Genomic DNA, 15,265 nt, shown 5'->3' on the forward strand with positions numbered 1-15,265 from the left:
CATCCTATGGAGCGGCGGAGAGGAGAGGTGCAGTTTGCCCGGTCTTGTATGAAAGGCAAAATCGTATAATTTATCAATAATGAAGAGTTTGATTCTTTCTATCATTCGTGTGACATCATGTGACCAACGATGGAGAATAGCACTTCCTTTACTACAATGAAGATAATAAAGTGTAACAAATTGATGGTTAATAGAAGAAACACCATCATCGTCCCATCTAAAAACCTTCTGGCCTTCCTGTTCTGTGATTGGCTGGTTTTGAGTGGTTGTGGGCAGATTGTTTTACTCATCTGGTGCAGACGTGAAGAATTCATATAAATATCTATGAGGTTCAGAGAACAATCTCATGGCACCTTGCTTGTCTAAAATGAGAACTGTCTGTGTTGTCCAATAAGACATCAGATTTAGGCCCCTTTCTCACTTGTGCGACTTCTCCTGTGATTTGGGACTGCAAAGTCACATGACAAGTCATACTCCATGATTTCCAATGACTACTGTTCATATCTGTTCGATTTCCAAGTTGCAACGACTTCCTGCATTACTTTGGTCTGACTTTGATGCGTTTTTAGGTTCGTAGACATAGGCATTGCTTCAAGTCCAGGCAAAAATTGCGGCAAAATCGTGAAAAGGGGCCTTAAACCAACCCTGGATAATGATATCTGGGATCCGAAGTGGCGGTACATATTCACAGATAGTTCTTATTTCAGACACTGAACACACGAGGTTCATTGGACATTCCTATAGTTTAAGGACCCATTTACTTTATGTTGCGGTAATGCGCCACAACACGCATTACATGCGTTGGTGTGATGCAGTGCTATTGAGAATTATCGACACCCCAACGCACCTTTCCAACGGATGTTTCAGAAATGGTTCACTGGCAACGAACTTTGATGCAAGGAATAACTCGTGTGTGGTAAAAGCAAAATTAGACATTTACCAATTCTTAGGTGTGATGGCGGCATTCGTTTTTTTTTTTTTTTTTTTAAGCTTTCTTTTCCTTTATTTTCACCTGGTGATCCAGCCAGCAAGTTTGTTGTTTTTCAAAAGGACAAGCTCTCTTCCAGATGTTTCAATTTACCGGAATGGGATAACATTACATTTTACTTATCTAAAAACCTTCATCCCAAAAGCTAAAAACAAAAAAAATCGTGTTTGCTGTAACTGAATATAAAGTGTGAGCTGGAGTTTGGCTTCAATTTGTATCTAAACCTGCTAGTCCATCTAACACTCCCCTCCCCCCCAGACTGCAGTCCAAAGTAGAGATCGACCAATTATTATCAAGGGCCGATATGCACTTTCCCCGATATATCGGAATCGGCCTCGGAGGTTACGGATATTGGCGATATTTCAGGTGGGTGCTGTACCGGAGTGATGTCTGCATCTAGAGGCATCACCCCGGTACCGGCGTCCATAGCCGACGGTCGGCTGTCTTGTAATAACAACCGATGCGGCTGAGAAGCTGCTCGGCTGTCATTACAAGGAGCAGGAGGGGACGTCCCCCTCCCCCCCCCCCCCCCCGGCTCGCTCTGGGTCTCCAGTCCCACCGGAAGACCCGGGCAACCAGCCTGCACGGCCACCGAAGGCCCGATCAAACCCGCATTCGGCTCTGATCCATGTAAAAACCCGGAAGTGATGTCATGACATCACTTCCCGGTACTCTGCGCCAGATTAAAAAAAAATGACAGCATTCAAAACAGCCAAACTTGACGTTTTGAATGCTTTTAATTGCAGAGGAGGGGTAACAAGAACAACAACAGTACCTGTCAAATAAAAAAAAAAAAAAAATTTTTTGTATGAAAAAATCGGCCCATATCGGCCGATATCGATATGCATTGGTCAAAATATCGGTATCGGCACCGAAAAACCGATATCGGTCGATCACTAGTCCAAAGGTGCCAGCTGTGCTCCTTCACCAAGAGTGGGGGGGGGCGGTCTTCTACAGGTGGTGTTACTGGCCAGATCACCAGGTAAAAACAGAGGGGCTATAGTGCGGTACTGAAGTGATTAATAGAGTTGGTCCCCACCCCAAAGCCATAAATATGGAGTTGTCCATCCTTTGTATCTACACCAGCCTCCACTCACATTGGGTGCCAAAAAAATAAAGGCCCAACCAAGTTCCTCCACACCAAACTGGTCAAACCATGTCTTTATGAAGGTGGCTCCACTCTTCTAGGAAGGCTTTATATAAGATTTTGGAGGAAGTCTGGGGGATTTTGTATGCATTTGGGAGGTCAGGTACTGTTGTTGGAAGAGACGACCTGGCTGACAACTCATCCTAAAGGTGCTCAGTAGGATTGAGGTCAGGGCTCTGTGCAGGACACTCGAGTTCCTCCACACCAAACTGGTCAAACAAAGGCCTGGCTCACAATTCGTGTTCCAATTCATCAAAAAGACAGAAGAGTGGAGGTAAGGTACTCATGTTGAATGAGAAGACCAGATTCACAATCAGCTTTCTAATTTTTCCAATCAACCTAAAGGTGTTCAGTAGGGTTGAGATCAGGGCTTTGTGCAGGACACTTTAGTTCCTCCACACCAAACTGGTCAAACCATATCTTTATGAAGGTGGCTCCACTCTTCTAGGAAGGCTTTAAACAAAAGTTTGGAGGATGTCTGGGTGATTTTGTACGCATTTGGGAGGTCAGGTACTGTTGTTGGAATAGAAGACCTGGCTGACAACTCATCCTAAAGATGTTCAGTAGGGTTTAGGTTGGGGCTCTGTGCAGGACACTTTAGTTCCTCCACACCAAACTGGTCACACCATGTCTTTATAAGGCTGGCTTTATACACGAAGGGGGGTTTGGCCACTGTTGTCACATGGTTGGGCTTTGGCTTTATACACGAAGGGGGGTTTGGCCACTGTTGCCACATGGTTGGGCTTTTGACCCAGCTGAAGAGTTCTATATGCTGCAAGGTTGTAAAATTTGTTGTTCGCACCATTTTTTTTTGTATCAGTTAAGAAATACAATCAACCCCGAGACCTTCATATGGAAAATCCAAACACCTTTCCTTTAGAAATAAGAACCCCCCCCCCCCCACCACCACAATGTACAGCCACACATAAAGGTTTCACTTATTTTTCTTGTTTATTTTGTTCATTTATTTGTCTTCACGTAACTGGCGCGATCACACCCGCGGTGCATGTGATGTAATGATAAGGTGAGCAGTGACTCTCCTCTCACTGCAGGCAACCAGGTTATCTCTGCACCTCTTCAGGGCTCTCGGGAAGGGGCAGGAGGCTTATGAATGGATTGTCGCAGAGGAAGGGGAGAAGCTCGTTCGATGTGTTATTAGATTGAGGCCAAACATCAAACTCTTACAGTAAAACAGAACTAAGCTTTGAGGCTTTCTGACTCCACTGTCCTATGGACCCCTTCCCCCTCCAGCAGAATGGAATGGTACACGTCTATCAATTTTCTTTGGACTGAAAGAAAGATCCATTGGATAGGGGGATCCGTAAAATAAAAAAGACGAGGAACATTTCACAATCTTGGCAGTGTTAAGTGGGATGAAGATCAGTCCGTCCACGCCAACAATGGAAGGTGATCTCCCCACTGCTTTACGAGCCACCAGCCCGACCATCTCCCAGACCTCCCGGGCAAACTGGTCGCTCTGGTGGGCTAAACAAAAACTGTCCGTAAGACTGGTCCGAAGACACTCACACAGGTTAGTGTCCAACGCCAACAAAAACCTTGAAAGAAAGTCCAGGACCACTTTCTGAATACGTCACCGAGGTTGTGTCATATTCAGAGGACATCGCTTATTGACACCGTTTATTATTTCCACTAACATTGGTGGAAACAAAGTAACCCAACAGCTCCCATTGGGCTCCATGCCGGGAAGAGACAAGGCCCCCAACACTACAGTATACAGTGAAGGAAGCACAGCCTAGTTATCCAAAGATTGGAATATTCCCAAACCAATCAGAGGCAACGCCAATTGTTTGGAAACAGAATGGAACGTAAAAAAATTGAGGAAGCTGCACACTTCCCGTCCCAAGAAAACTGTGTTTTGGAGGCCAGGAAGGTACCCAGAATTCCTGTGAACTCTACTGAACAGAAACAAACACAATCTTCACCACCTCTGGGCTTCTCCTCACAAAGACCCTTGGAAAAAAAAATTTTTGCCGAAAATTGGCCTAACTGATCACGCACCCATTTCCGTCGCCTGGGAAAACGGGGGCCCAAAAAACATACACAACCCAATGAATAAAAAGACAGAATGCCCGTCACGCCGCTCCACCTGTCTGACGCTACATCGCAAAGAGAAAAATATATAAAACGCTGCGTAGCCGACCCTCTGGTCTGAGCAGCCATGTTGGCTTGCCATGAGTCACCTTACTGCACAGACTTTACCCAGACGTCTCGTTTTTTTAGGGATATTTTCTCTTCTCAAACACCAAACCTTAGTAGACTACAATCTAAAAAGAAAACTATAAGACAAAGAATCTTCTCCAAGTTGTTAAATAAAAATAATATCTAAAAAAAAAACGAAGGTTACTCTAAAAGTTGTACAGTCGAGTGGGAGAGAAGTAAAGTCCGCCCTGTAAGACAAAAAAAACTAAATGGGGGTAAAAAAAAAAACAGATTCAACAATCTGCTAGTCAAAAAATATAGCTAAATGCTACAAAGTACCTAAAACTAAAAAAAAAAAGCGTCCCAGCTCTCTATGTTTCTAGAGTTCCTTGAGACTTCAGGTAACTTTGTGTGTCTCAGGTCTGATCATCTCTAAACCCCAAGAGGAGTTCCTACAAGCTTGATATTGGTTTAAGTGGGACACGTCACTCCACACACCACACGAACGCAACCTTTCCAATCAATGCCATGCGATTATTCGTTTTCTACGTTAAAAAATAAAAACTGTCTGCCGACCAGGCGCCTTAATAGAACATCTCAGTTGAGGAACAGTTGTAGTCTCAAGCTCTGGTATGAGATGAGACATCGTGTTTACCTCCTAAATTCCCCTGACGTTTAGGAGAGGATACGTGGGGGTTGGGGGGGAGAGGGGGGGCGGGGCATGTTACATGGATGGGGAGCGGAGATGTTGTATTATCGAGGGGTAGACAGAGGTGGAGCAGCAGGTCACAGGTAATGGAGTCATGGTGGATATATATATACAACGATGGCCATTGTCACACCGCCGGTTAGTCCGTACCAATCAGGTTGTGTTGCGTCTCCACCTTGCGTTTGCGCTTCCTGTCTGTCCACCCGCGTGAACATGTGTTAAGGGAAGAGCTACATGCAGCCTCCTGCCCCACTCCCTCCCCATAGCCCATCTCCCCAGACACATCAGATGCGCCTGGAGGTCTGCTTGAAGATGAAGCCTCGGTGAGCCAGGGTCTTCATAATGTTCGCAATGTTCCTGCAGTCATCTGCAAAGAGAGAGAAAGAGAAGATTAGACCAAGTCCTCTGAAACCGATACAAGATGAAGAACAATAAATGAGTTATTTTAGGATAAAAAATATATTTTAGGGCAAACCTGACTAGTCTGTATTCTGAGCTTTCCAAAGCCAGAATAGAGGACTTAAAATGGTTGTAAACAACAAAGCAAATCCTTCTATAGTGTGTACTTGTCTCAGTCCAGAGCACCGAGTGTAATACAGCTGCAAGAAAAAGTATGTGAACCCTTTGGAATGATATGGATCTCTGCACAATTTGGTCATAAAATGTGATCTGATCATCATCTAAGCCGCAACAATAGACAATCACAGTCTGCTTAAACTAATAACACACAAAGAATGAAATGTTGCCATGACACCTACGATGGGACACTATTCCTCCACTGACACCAATGGTGGGGCACTATTCCTCCCACTGACACCAATGATGGGGCACTATTCCTCCCACTGACACCAATGATGGGACACTATTCCTCCCACTGACACCAATGATGGGGCACTATTCCTCCCACTGACACCTATGATGGGGCACTATTCCTCCCACTGACACCAATGATGGGACACTATTCCTCCCACTGACACCAATGATGGGGCACTATTCCTCCCACTGACACCTATGATGGGACACTATTCCTCCCACTGACACCAATGATGGGACACTATTCCTCCCACTGACACCAATGATGGGGCACTATTCCTCCCACTGACACCAATGATGGGGCACTATTCCTCCCACTGACACCAATGATGGGACACTATTCCTCCACTGGCACCAATGATGGGGTACTATTCCTCCCACTGACACCAATGATGGGACACTATTTCTCCCACTGACACCAATGATGGGGCACTATTCCTCCCACTGATACCAATGATGGGGCACTATTCCTCCCACTGATACCAATGATGGGGCACTATTCCTGCCACTGACACCAATGATGGGGCACTATTCCTTCCACTGATACCAATGATGGGGCACTATTCCTCCCACTGACACCAATGATGGGGCACTATTCCTCCCACTGACACTAATGATGGAGTGTTAATCCTCCCACTAAAGATGGGATATTTTCTACTCCCACTGGCCACAGTCTGCCCCCCCACCCCTCCCAAGTCTGAAAACTGTAAATTGGCCCCTTGTTTAGAAAGTTTGGAGACCCCTAGTCTAGGCCAACACCAGGCATTCTTGGGAAATGACCCCGCCCCTCTCCAGCACACAGCAGGTGATTGGCAGCCTTATCTGTGCATGTCCTTTCCCTACCCTCAGATTTCAGATTACACTTAGCTCCCTGCTCCATGCTGTGCATTGTGTGACATCAGATCCTCACCTCCTGCCTTCTGGAAGCTGAGAAATAATGTGTACACTTTGAATGGCTCCGTAGAAGAGAAGACTGCAGATAAACAGGTACAAATTATGTAGGAGGATTTGTTTTATCCCTGAGTATCACCGGAAACCAGTCACTTCACTGGGGTTATGGAAAGGTTTATAAACACTCTAATGTCTGGAATTAGACAAACTAATACAAGCCCCCAAATGTTGGACAAAAAGCATAACGCATTTATTAAAGTGGGCCTGTTTGTAGTTTTTTAAGCCTTCCGAACAAAAACTTCCTGAGGTGTCGCAATTAGGGATGAGCTTGGGTGTGTTTGGATTCTAGTTCAAACCGCCCACCAGAAACCTGTAACTTGTACTGGGTCAGTCAGCTGCAGCCAGGCATTGCCAGCGCCATATACACCAGGTGTGTGCATACCTGCGACCAAGGCATTGCCAGCGCCTCATACACCAGGGGTGTGCATACCTGTGGTCAAGGCATTGCCAGCGCCACATACACCAGGGGTGTGCATACCTGCGGCCGGGGCATTGCCAGCGCCACATACACCAGGGGTGTGCATACCTGTGGCTTCGGCCGGGGCATTGCCAGCGCCACATGCACCAGGGATGTGCATACCTGCAGCTGGGGCATTGTCAGCACCACATACACCAGGGATGTGCATACCTGCGGCATTGCCACGCCACATACATCAGGGATGTGCATACCTGCAGCTGCGGCATTGCCACGCCACATACACCAGGGATGTGCATACCTGTGGCATTGCCATGCCACATACACCAGGGATGTGCATACCTGCGGCTGTGGCAGTGCCAGCACCACATACACCAGGGATGTGCATACCTGCGGCTGTGGCAGTGCCAGCACCACATACACCAGGGGTGTGCATATGTGCGGCTGCGTGCATACCTGAGAATGCCTTCGCTGCTGAATAGCTCATTATCTGCTCATCATTTTCAAGAAACGCTCCACCCTTTATCATTAAGAAGATGTCCTTGAGCTCCAGTCAGTGACTTTGCCTAGGCTGAGATAATGTCCTCATTCTGCTGCAGGCAGGAGGAAGAATTTCCTCAGTCTCTACCCCCCCCCCCCCCAGTGATCAGACTGCAACATTTCAACTTTGGCTAGGCCCAGATGATGTCATCAGTCTGCTGCAGGCAGGAGGAAGCATTTCCTTAGTCTCCCCTTCTCCAGTTATCAGACTGCAAGATTGTAACTTTGTAGCAAGTGACATGGTGAGAGGCTGATCTGTAAGAACATTTGTGAACACAGCCCAGACACCACGATCTACATGACTGTGTCACCTCAGAGCCAGAATTACTGAACAAAGATGGCGCCATCCTTCTGGAGAGAGAAGCAGATTAAGGCATTGTCTGGGGGGGGGGGGAGTGCTGCGATCTCTGTGGGGGGTAATAAATACCTACAATGATGCGTGCTGAACTAATCATGAAGTAATATATCTGATGACAGGTCCTCTTTAATAATCATTCGCAGGACTCTAAGAATCAGACCCCCCCCCTCCCCCCCGATACCCCTGCGAGGGGTTAAACGGGAAGGTTTCCCCGCTAACAGGGGAGGCGGAAATAGAAAAACCGGACTTTAAATTGATTTGCGCTGTCTATATTTCATGTTGGAAATTGGCTTGTAAACCCGTGTTTTGATCTATGGCGACCGTCTCCTTAAGAAAAAGCAAAAGTAAATGTGTAATTTCTCCCTTGACAGAACACGGCAGAGCCGGCCATCCTTCTTCCCTCTCCCCGCCGCCCGCCCGCCGTGGGACAGCTGCGTTGTGTCGGATTAACGCTTTTTTTTCTTCCTCGCCCCCACGCCTTGATGTCTCCATTTCATTACGCCGCGGCCATTTATCAAGTTGTTACCGTAAGGGTGACTTTGCCAACTTGCATGTGGCAGGCGGCGAGGCAGTGCCATGCTATGAGGATTGGGGATGGGGGGGCCCCGGTGATAGGAGGAGGAGGATGAGGAGAAATGAAAATGAATGCGCAGGGCTGAAGAAGCTGCTCTTCCCACTGATGTGTAAATGATAAAGACGACTCGACATCCATCTCTCCCTGTAAACCCGCAGAGTGCTTTATAATCAAGCCCCGGCGATAATAATGTGGAATTAGGCCTCTCTATCAAAGGGGGAGGCCGTTTAATCACGGCTTAAAGGGTGCAAGTGCTGTTTATCATAATTGAACTCTATCTGGGCTAATTGCACCCATATTTCTCTGTCTCCCACTCGCCGTCGCTGTCTTCCGAGGCCTCCGCCGCCTCTTCTCCGGCTTTTCCTGGCTGCACCTGGCGGTATATTTCGGGGCAGAGTCGCACCTGGCTGTCCCGCTTTCCCCTCCCCGACAAAACCCTGGCGGACCGTTTAGCCGCTCAGGCGTGCGGTGAGTTGGCAGAAATGAAACGGCGCGGCGAAATAAGGGAGTAATTAGCAGGAGCAATTAATATGGTTTCTTAACTCCTTTATGTAATTATTACTCAATTAACTCCAGATTATTCCCCTCCCTTGTTAATAAGGAAATATTGCTCTGCGTGCCACGAAACCGCCGAGATAACGGCGCACTTACACCGCCGCGACTGCGGGAACCCCGCCGACATTAATGGCTGTACAATAAGAGGACGTCCACCGATGAGTAATAATTATAATACAGCCGCCAGTCCTCGCCTTCACTTCTTCTGTTTCTCTAGGACTGCGGTCACATGACCGGTCTGCCATCGTTTTATCAAACGCTGAATTTCAAGCATTGTACCGCGCGAGCCATCGATTGGTGCAGAAAGTTTGGGCTTTGAGTGACCCCCAAAATATGAAAGATGGAAGCTTTCAGGATCATTATCATCTCTTCTTGTCAGACTTGATACAATGTATAATTATAGAGCCGATATAGAATTGTATACAATGTATAGAGCCGGTATAGAATTGTATATAATGTATGGAGCCGATATAGAATTGTATACAATGTATAGAGCCGGTATAGAATTGTATATAATGTATGGAGCCGATATAGAATTGTATACAATGTATAGAGCCGGTATAGAATTGTATACAATGTATAGAGCCGGTATAGAATTGTATACAATGTATAGAGCCGGTATAGAATTGTATACAATGTATGGAGCCGGTATAGAATTGTATACAATGTATAGAGCTGTATAGAATTGTATACAATGTATAGAGCCGGTATAGAATTGTATACAATGTATAGAGCCGGTATAGAATTGTATACAATGTATAGAGCCGGTATAGAATTGTATACAATGTACAGAGCCGATATAGAATTGTATACAATGTATAGAGCCGGTATAGAATTGTATACAATGTATAGAGCCGGTATAGATTTGTATACAATGTATAGAGCCGGTATAGAATTGTATACAATGTACAGAGCCGTATAGAATTGTATACAATGTATAGAGCTGTATAGAATTGTATACAATGTATAGAGCCGGTATAGAATTGTATACAATGTATAGAGCCGGTATAGAATTGTATATAATGTATGGAGCCGATATAGAATTGTATACAATGTATAGAGCCGGTATAGAATTGTATACAATGTATAGAGCCGGTATAGAATTGTATACAATGTATAGAGCCGGTATAGAATTGTATACAATGTATGGAGCCGGTATAGAATTGTATACAATGTATAGAGCTGTATAGAATTGTATACAATGTATAGAGCCGGTATAGAATTGTATACAATGTATAGAGCCGGTATAGAATTGTATACAATGTATAGAGCCGGTATAGAATTGTATACAATGTACAGAGCCGATATAGAATTGTATACAATGTATAGAGCCGGTATAGAATTGTATACAATGTATAGAGCCGGTATAGATTTGTATACAATGTATAGAGCCGGTATAGAATTGTATACAATGTACAGAGCCGTATAGAATTGTATACAATGTATAGAGCTGTATAGAATTGTATACAATGTATAGAGCCGGTATAGAATTGTATACAATGTATAGAGCCGGTATAGAATTGTATACAATGTATGGAGCTGGTATAGAATTGTATACAATGTATGGAGCCGGTATAGAATTGTATACAATGTATAGAGCCGGTATAGAATTGTATACAATGTATAGAGCTGTATAGAATTGTATACAATGTATAGAGCCGGTATAGAATTGTATATAATGTATGGAGCCGATATAGAATTGTATACAATGTATAGAGCCGGTATAGAATTGTATACAATGTATAGAGCCGGTATAGAATTGTATACAATGTATAGAGCCGGTATAGAATTGTATACAATGTACAGAGCCGGTATAGAATTGTATACAATGTATAGAGCCGGTATAGAATTGTATACAATGTACAGAGCCGGTATAGAATTGTATACAATGTATAGAGCCGGTATAGAATTGTATACAATGTATAGAGCTGGTATAGAATTGTATACAATGTATAGAGCCGGTATAGAATTGTATACAATGTACAGAGCCGGTATAGAATTGTATACAATGTATAGAGCTGTATAGAATTGTATACAATGTATGGAGCCGGTATAGAATTGTATACAATGTATAGAGCCGGTATAGAATTGTATACAATGTATAGAGCCGGTATAGAATTGTATACAATGTATAGAGCTGTATAGAATTGTATACAATGTATAGAGCCGGTATAGAATTGTATACAATGTATAGAGCCGGTATAGAATTGTATACAATGTATAGAGCCGGTATAGAATTGTATACAATGTATAGAGCCAGTATAGAATTGTATACAATGTACAGAGCCGGTATAGAATTGTATACAATGTATAGAGCCGGTATAGAATTGTATACAATGTATAGAGCCGGTATAGAATTGTATACAATGTATAGAGCCGGTATAGAATTGTATACAATGTACAGAGCCGGTATAGAATTGTATACAATGTATAGAGCCGGTATAGAATTGTATACAATGTATAGAGCCGGTATAGAATTGTATACAATGTATAGAGCCGGTATAGAATTGTATACAATGTATAGAGCCGGTATAGAATTGTATACAATGTACAGAGCCGGTATAGAATTGTATACAATGTATAGAGCCGGTATAGAATTGTATACAATGTATAGAGCCGGTATAGAATTGTATACAATGTATAGAGCCGGTATAGAATTGTATACAATGTATAGAGCCGGTATAGAATTGTATACAATGTACAGAGCCGGTATAGAATTGTATACAATGTACAGAGCCGGTATAGAATTGTATACAATGTATAGAGCCAGATGAGAAGGGATCTAAGTTATCTGGAAAGCTTCCATCTTGAATAATCAAAGTCACACAAACTCCAAACATTCGTCATGTGCTGTAAATGCGGAGAAAGTGATGTGGAAACAAACTTTATTCTTTCCCGATCCCTTTGTCCGGCACTTCCATGCATTCCGAGCATCCAATCTGCCCCCAGACACAAAGCTTGCTATTTTGTCTAAATCAGTCCTGAGCCATGACCCGACCCCCCCCCCCCCCCCAGGTTTCCAGCTGCTCCCCTGACCTCCCAGCTCCCATAGTGCCCCCCAATCTCTCACATTGCCCCACTCATGAAAGGTCCCCAGCACTCTCCAGTTCCTAGTCACCTGATCGCTGTGATAGCCTCTGATTGGCTATCACAGTGATCAGTCATCAGGCTTTCTCTCTCTGTGAATGGAGGACAGATAGCTGATATTGCTTTCTTTCCTTACAGAGAAAAAATAAACATATAACTGTGTGCAAAAAAATAAAATAAATATAAAGAATAAATACCTAGATCAAAAGGTCAAGGTCAAAATTTATGGTCAGTATATTTTGGGTAGGATATTTTCTTTTTTGTAAATTAGTATCAGTCAGTGTCGGTGTGTTTTACACAGGATAAAAAAAAAAAAAAAAGCAAAATGCGCACTACTGTTTCTGGGCCGTACTAGAGGGACATACAACGAACATACACATATGTGGAATCCCTGCGATCGTTGGGAACAGAAGAATTCATTTTGCATTGTTCTTTGGTGGTAGGTTATGGTAGTAGCAAGAAATAAAAAGCAAAATTCATTTTTTTTTTTTTTTACTATTGTAAGCCATAATGATAATAATAAAAAAAAAAGAAAATCAGAGGATATCCATTACTATACACCAGGAAAGGAAAGCCCAATTTGTCCTGAGCAAAAACACGGTAAGATTTGTTTTACCCTGAGGTGAGAAGGGGTTATAGGTACAGTATTTATGTTTAATGAATACAGAGGATAAGCGCCTTACATGTGGAATTTTGAGTTGCATTCTACCCCCAAACCAATAAATATAGACGCTTACAGGAAGACGGATATATGGTGTAATTTTCATATCAGCGCAGAAAACAGAATAACTCTTCTTCCATAAAATGCGCTCTTATTTCACTCGTGACCTCCACTAAATACATTCACAGACCGCTCACCAACACTGACTGCTTCTGAGGAAATACTCTTGTGACAAAACGCGTCGGAAAGAGCTTTGGACACTGACTTCATTAGAATACGCAGGTTGCACACTGTTTGAACTGCCATTTGAGTATTCAGTAGAATCTCAGTTTTATTCTTATGGCATTTTTGGTATATTAGTCATGTTTTTTCATACATTTTAATAAATTGATTCATACGATATTCACCAATGGGGGATTTTATCTGTTTTTTTTTTTAAAGAATTTTTATAAATCATTCTTTGCACATCATCATCATCCTTGATGTTGGATTGTGTTTGTCACACCTCCCGTAGCTGAGCCGAATGTGTCTAGGGGTCACCATGGTGGAAGACACAGGCTAATCTGAGGTACGGAGTATAAGCACCAACCGGTGTTCACCAGAGCTCCTGATGGTGGAGATGGACTTAGCTGCTTGTTGGCACCAGGCCGTGGCCCTCAGGGTCGCCCCACCATGAGGTGAACGAGTTCAGATGCGGGAGCGGAGGAACCGATAGGGATTAGACGTAGTCACAAAAAGTCGTCAGCCAATGGGAATCGAGAGCCAGGAAAGTCGTCAGTCAGAAGGGAAATCGAGAGCCAGGAAGGTCGTCAGTCAGAAGGGAAATCAGGAGCCAGGAAGGATGTCAATCAGAAGGGAAATCGGGAGCCAGGAAGGTTGTCAGTCAGAAGGGAAATCGGGAGCCAGGAAGGTCGTCAGCCAAAGCCAGGTCATACACGGAGAAACACGGAAAACAGAAGATAGCCAGCAGAGATGCACCTTGAAGCATAAACACACGAGCAAAGGACTGCAAGCCAACAGGTGATATATATAAAAATATATATCCTGTGTGCAACCTCATCACTAAGCGACGCTCCGGAAGCAGCAGGAAGTGATGAAGCAATCAGAGTATATAAAAGACAGCAGTCAGCACATGTCCAAGATGGCTGCAGACAGGAAGGCAAGGTAAGACCTTGACAGTGTCCCTGGAACATCAGAGTATGGGGGATTCTATCTTCCAAGAGCAAATATTGACATCTGGCAATTGGGCCCCATCCTTTCCGGTAAGCCTTGCTTAATACCGGGTGGTGGCAGTGGCAGTCTATCATTTCGCGGATCACTGTGTGTGAATTTAACACCACATGCAGATTTGACCTCCAGAACATTTTAAACTAATGTTTTCTTAGCGGTTCGTATATATATATATATATTTGTTGGAGGTCTCTGTCTGAGTTAAGGAGGGCCCATCTTATTATCTTATGGCAGAAAAGTTATTCTGTCTTCAGATGCATGTATGCCCATGTCAACGAGGCCTACGTTGCTGAGAAACATTGCAGCCCACTCACGATTTAGGATTGACGAAATAGCAGAGGAAGAAGAGGGTAAAAAGGACCTGTGTATTTTTTTTTATAGGGGTTCGGGGGGCTGCGCCAATGGGAGGGAGGTGCCAAACTGAAGGAAATGTTCTGTTTGGAGTGTGGCTTTAAGGCTAGCCATAGGCAGAACACATATTTGATCCTATGAAGATTGAATGAATCCAATTATTTTATGAACAAAAATGATAATAAATGACCGATGCAGGAGCGAATATCGAACAACATGACAGGAAATCTTTAATGAGCGATGTGAGCGATTGTAGCAGGGAGTAAGATAGAGGAACTTCTGAGGAAAATCCAAACTATGAACCATTTCACGGTGAACCTTTAAAGGTATAGCCAACCTTTTAGAAAATGAAAGGTACCAACAATAAAATGTTTTTGCATTCAGGCCTACAGAGAATTTCATCTACAATCAGTATGTCATGGGTGTAATTCACGAGCTCCTGCATGGAAATCTTAAACGAGCGATTGCACCAGGGAGTAAGATAGAGGAACTTCTGTGGAAAATCCAAATTATGAACTATTTCAAGGTTATGTATAGAGGTACCCCCTGCCTCAGGTATGTATGGAGGTACCCCAAGCCTCAGGTATGTAAGGAGATACGGACTATCTGTTGGGGTCCTCTTGGAGGAAGCTTTGAATGTCAGTGTTGGGTGTAATTCTGGACAGAATCCTTTCTGCCCCAAATCCAATCGCTGTCCAATGCTTACTTTCTTCACCTCAGTGACAA

General features: G+C 43.9%; 1 protein-coding gene across 1 annotated transcript in view; it reads right to left on the bottom strand.

Moving 5' to 3' along the window:
- Positions 1-3,073: 3,073 nt before the first annotated feature.
- ERI3 (ERI1 exoribonuclease family member 3) overlaps positions 3,074-15,265 on the bottom strand; it is a 283,428-nt gene continuing 271,236 nt past the window's right edge. The window contains exon 5 of the mRNA XM_082265027.1: positions 3,074-5,371. Within this exon, the coding sequence (XP_082121153.1) occupies positions 5,289-5,371 (83 nt within the window). The 3' untranslated portion in view covers positions 3,074-5,288. The remainder of the gene's footprint in view (positions 5,372-15,265) is intronic.

Source organism: Pelophylax lessonae (genome assembly GCF_965119305.1).
Source record: "Pelophylax lessonae genome assembly, chromosome: 8".
Lineage (NCBI taxonomy): Eukaryota > Metazoa > Chordata > Amphibia > Anura > Ranidae > Pelophylax > Pelophylax lessonae.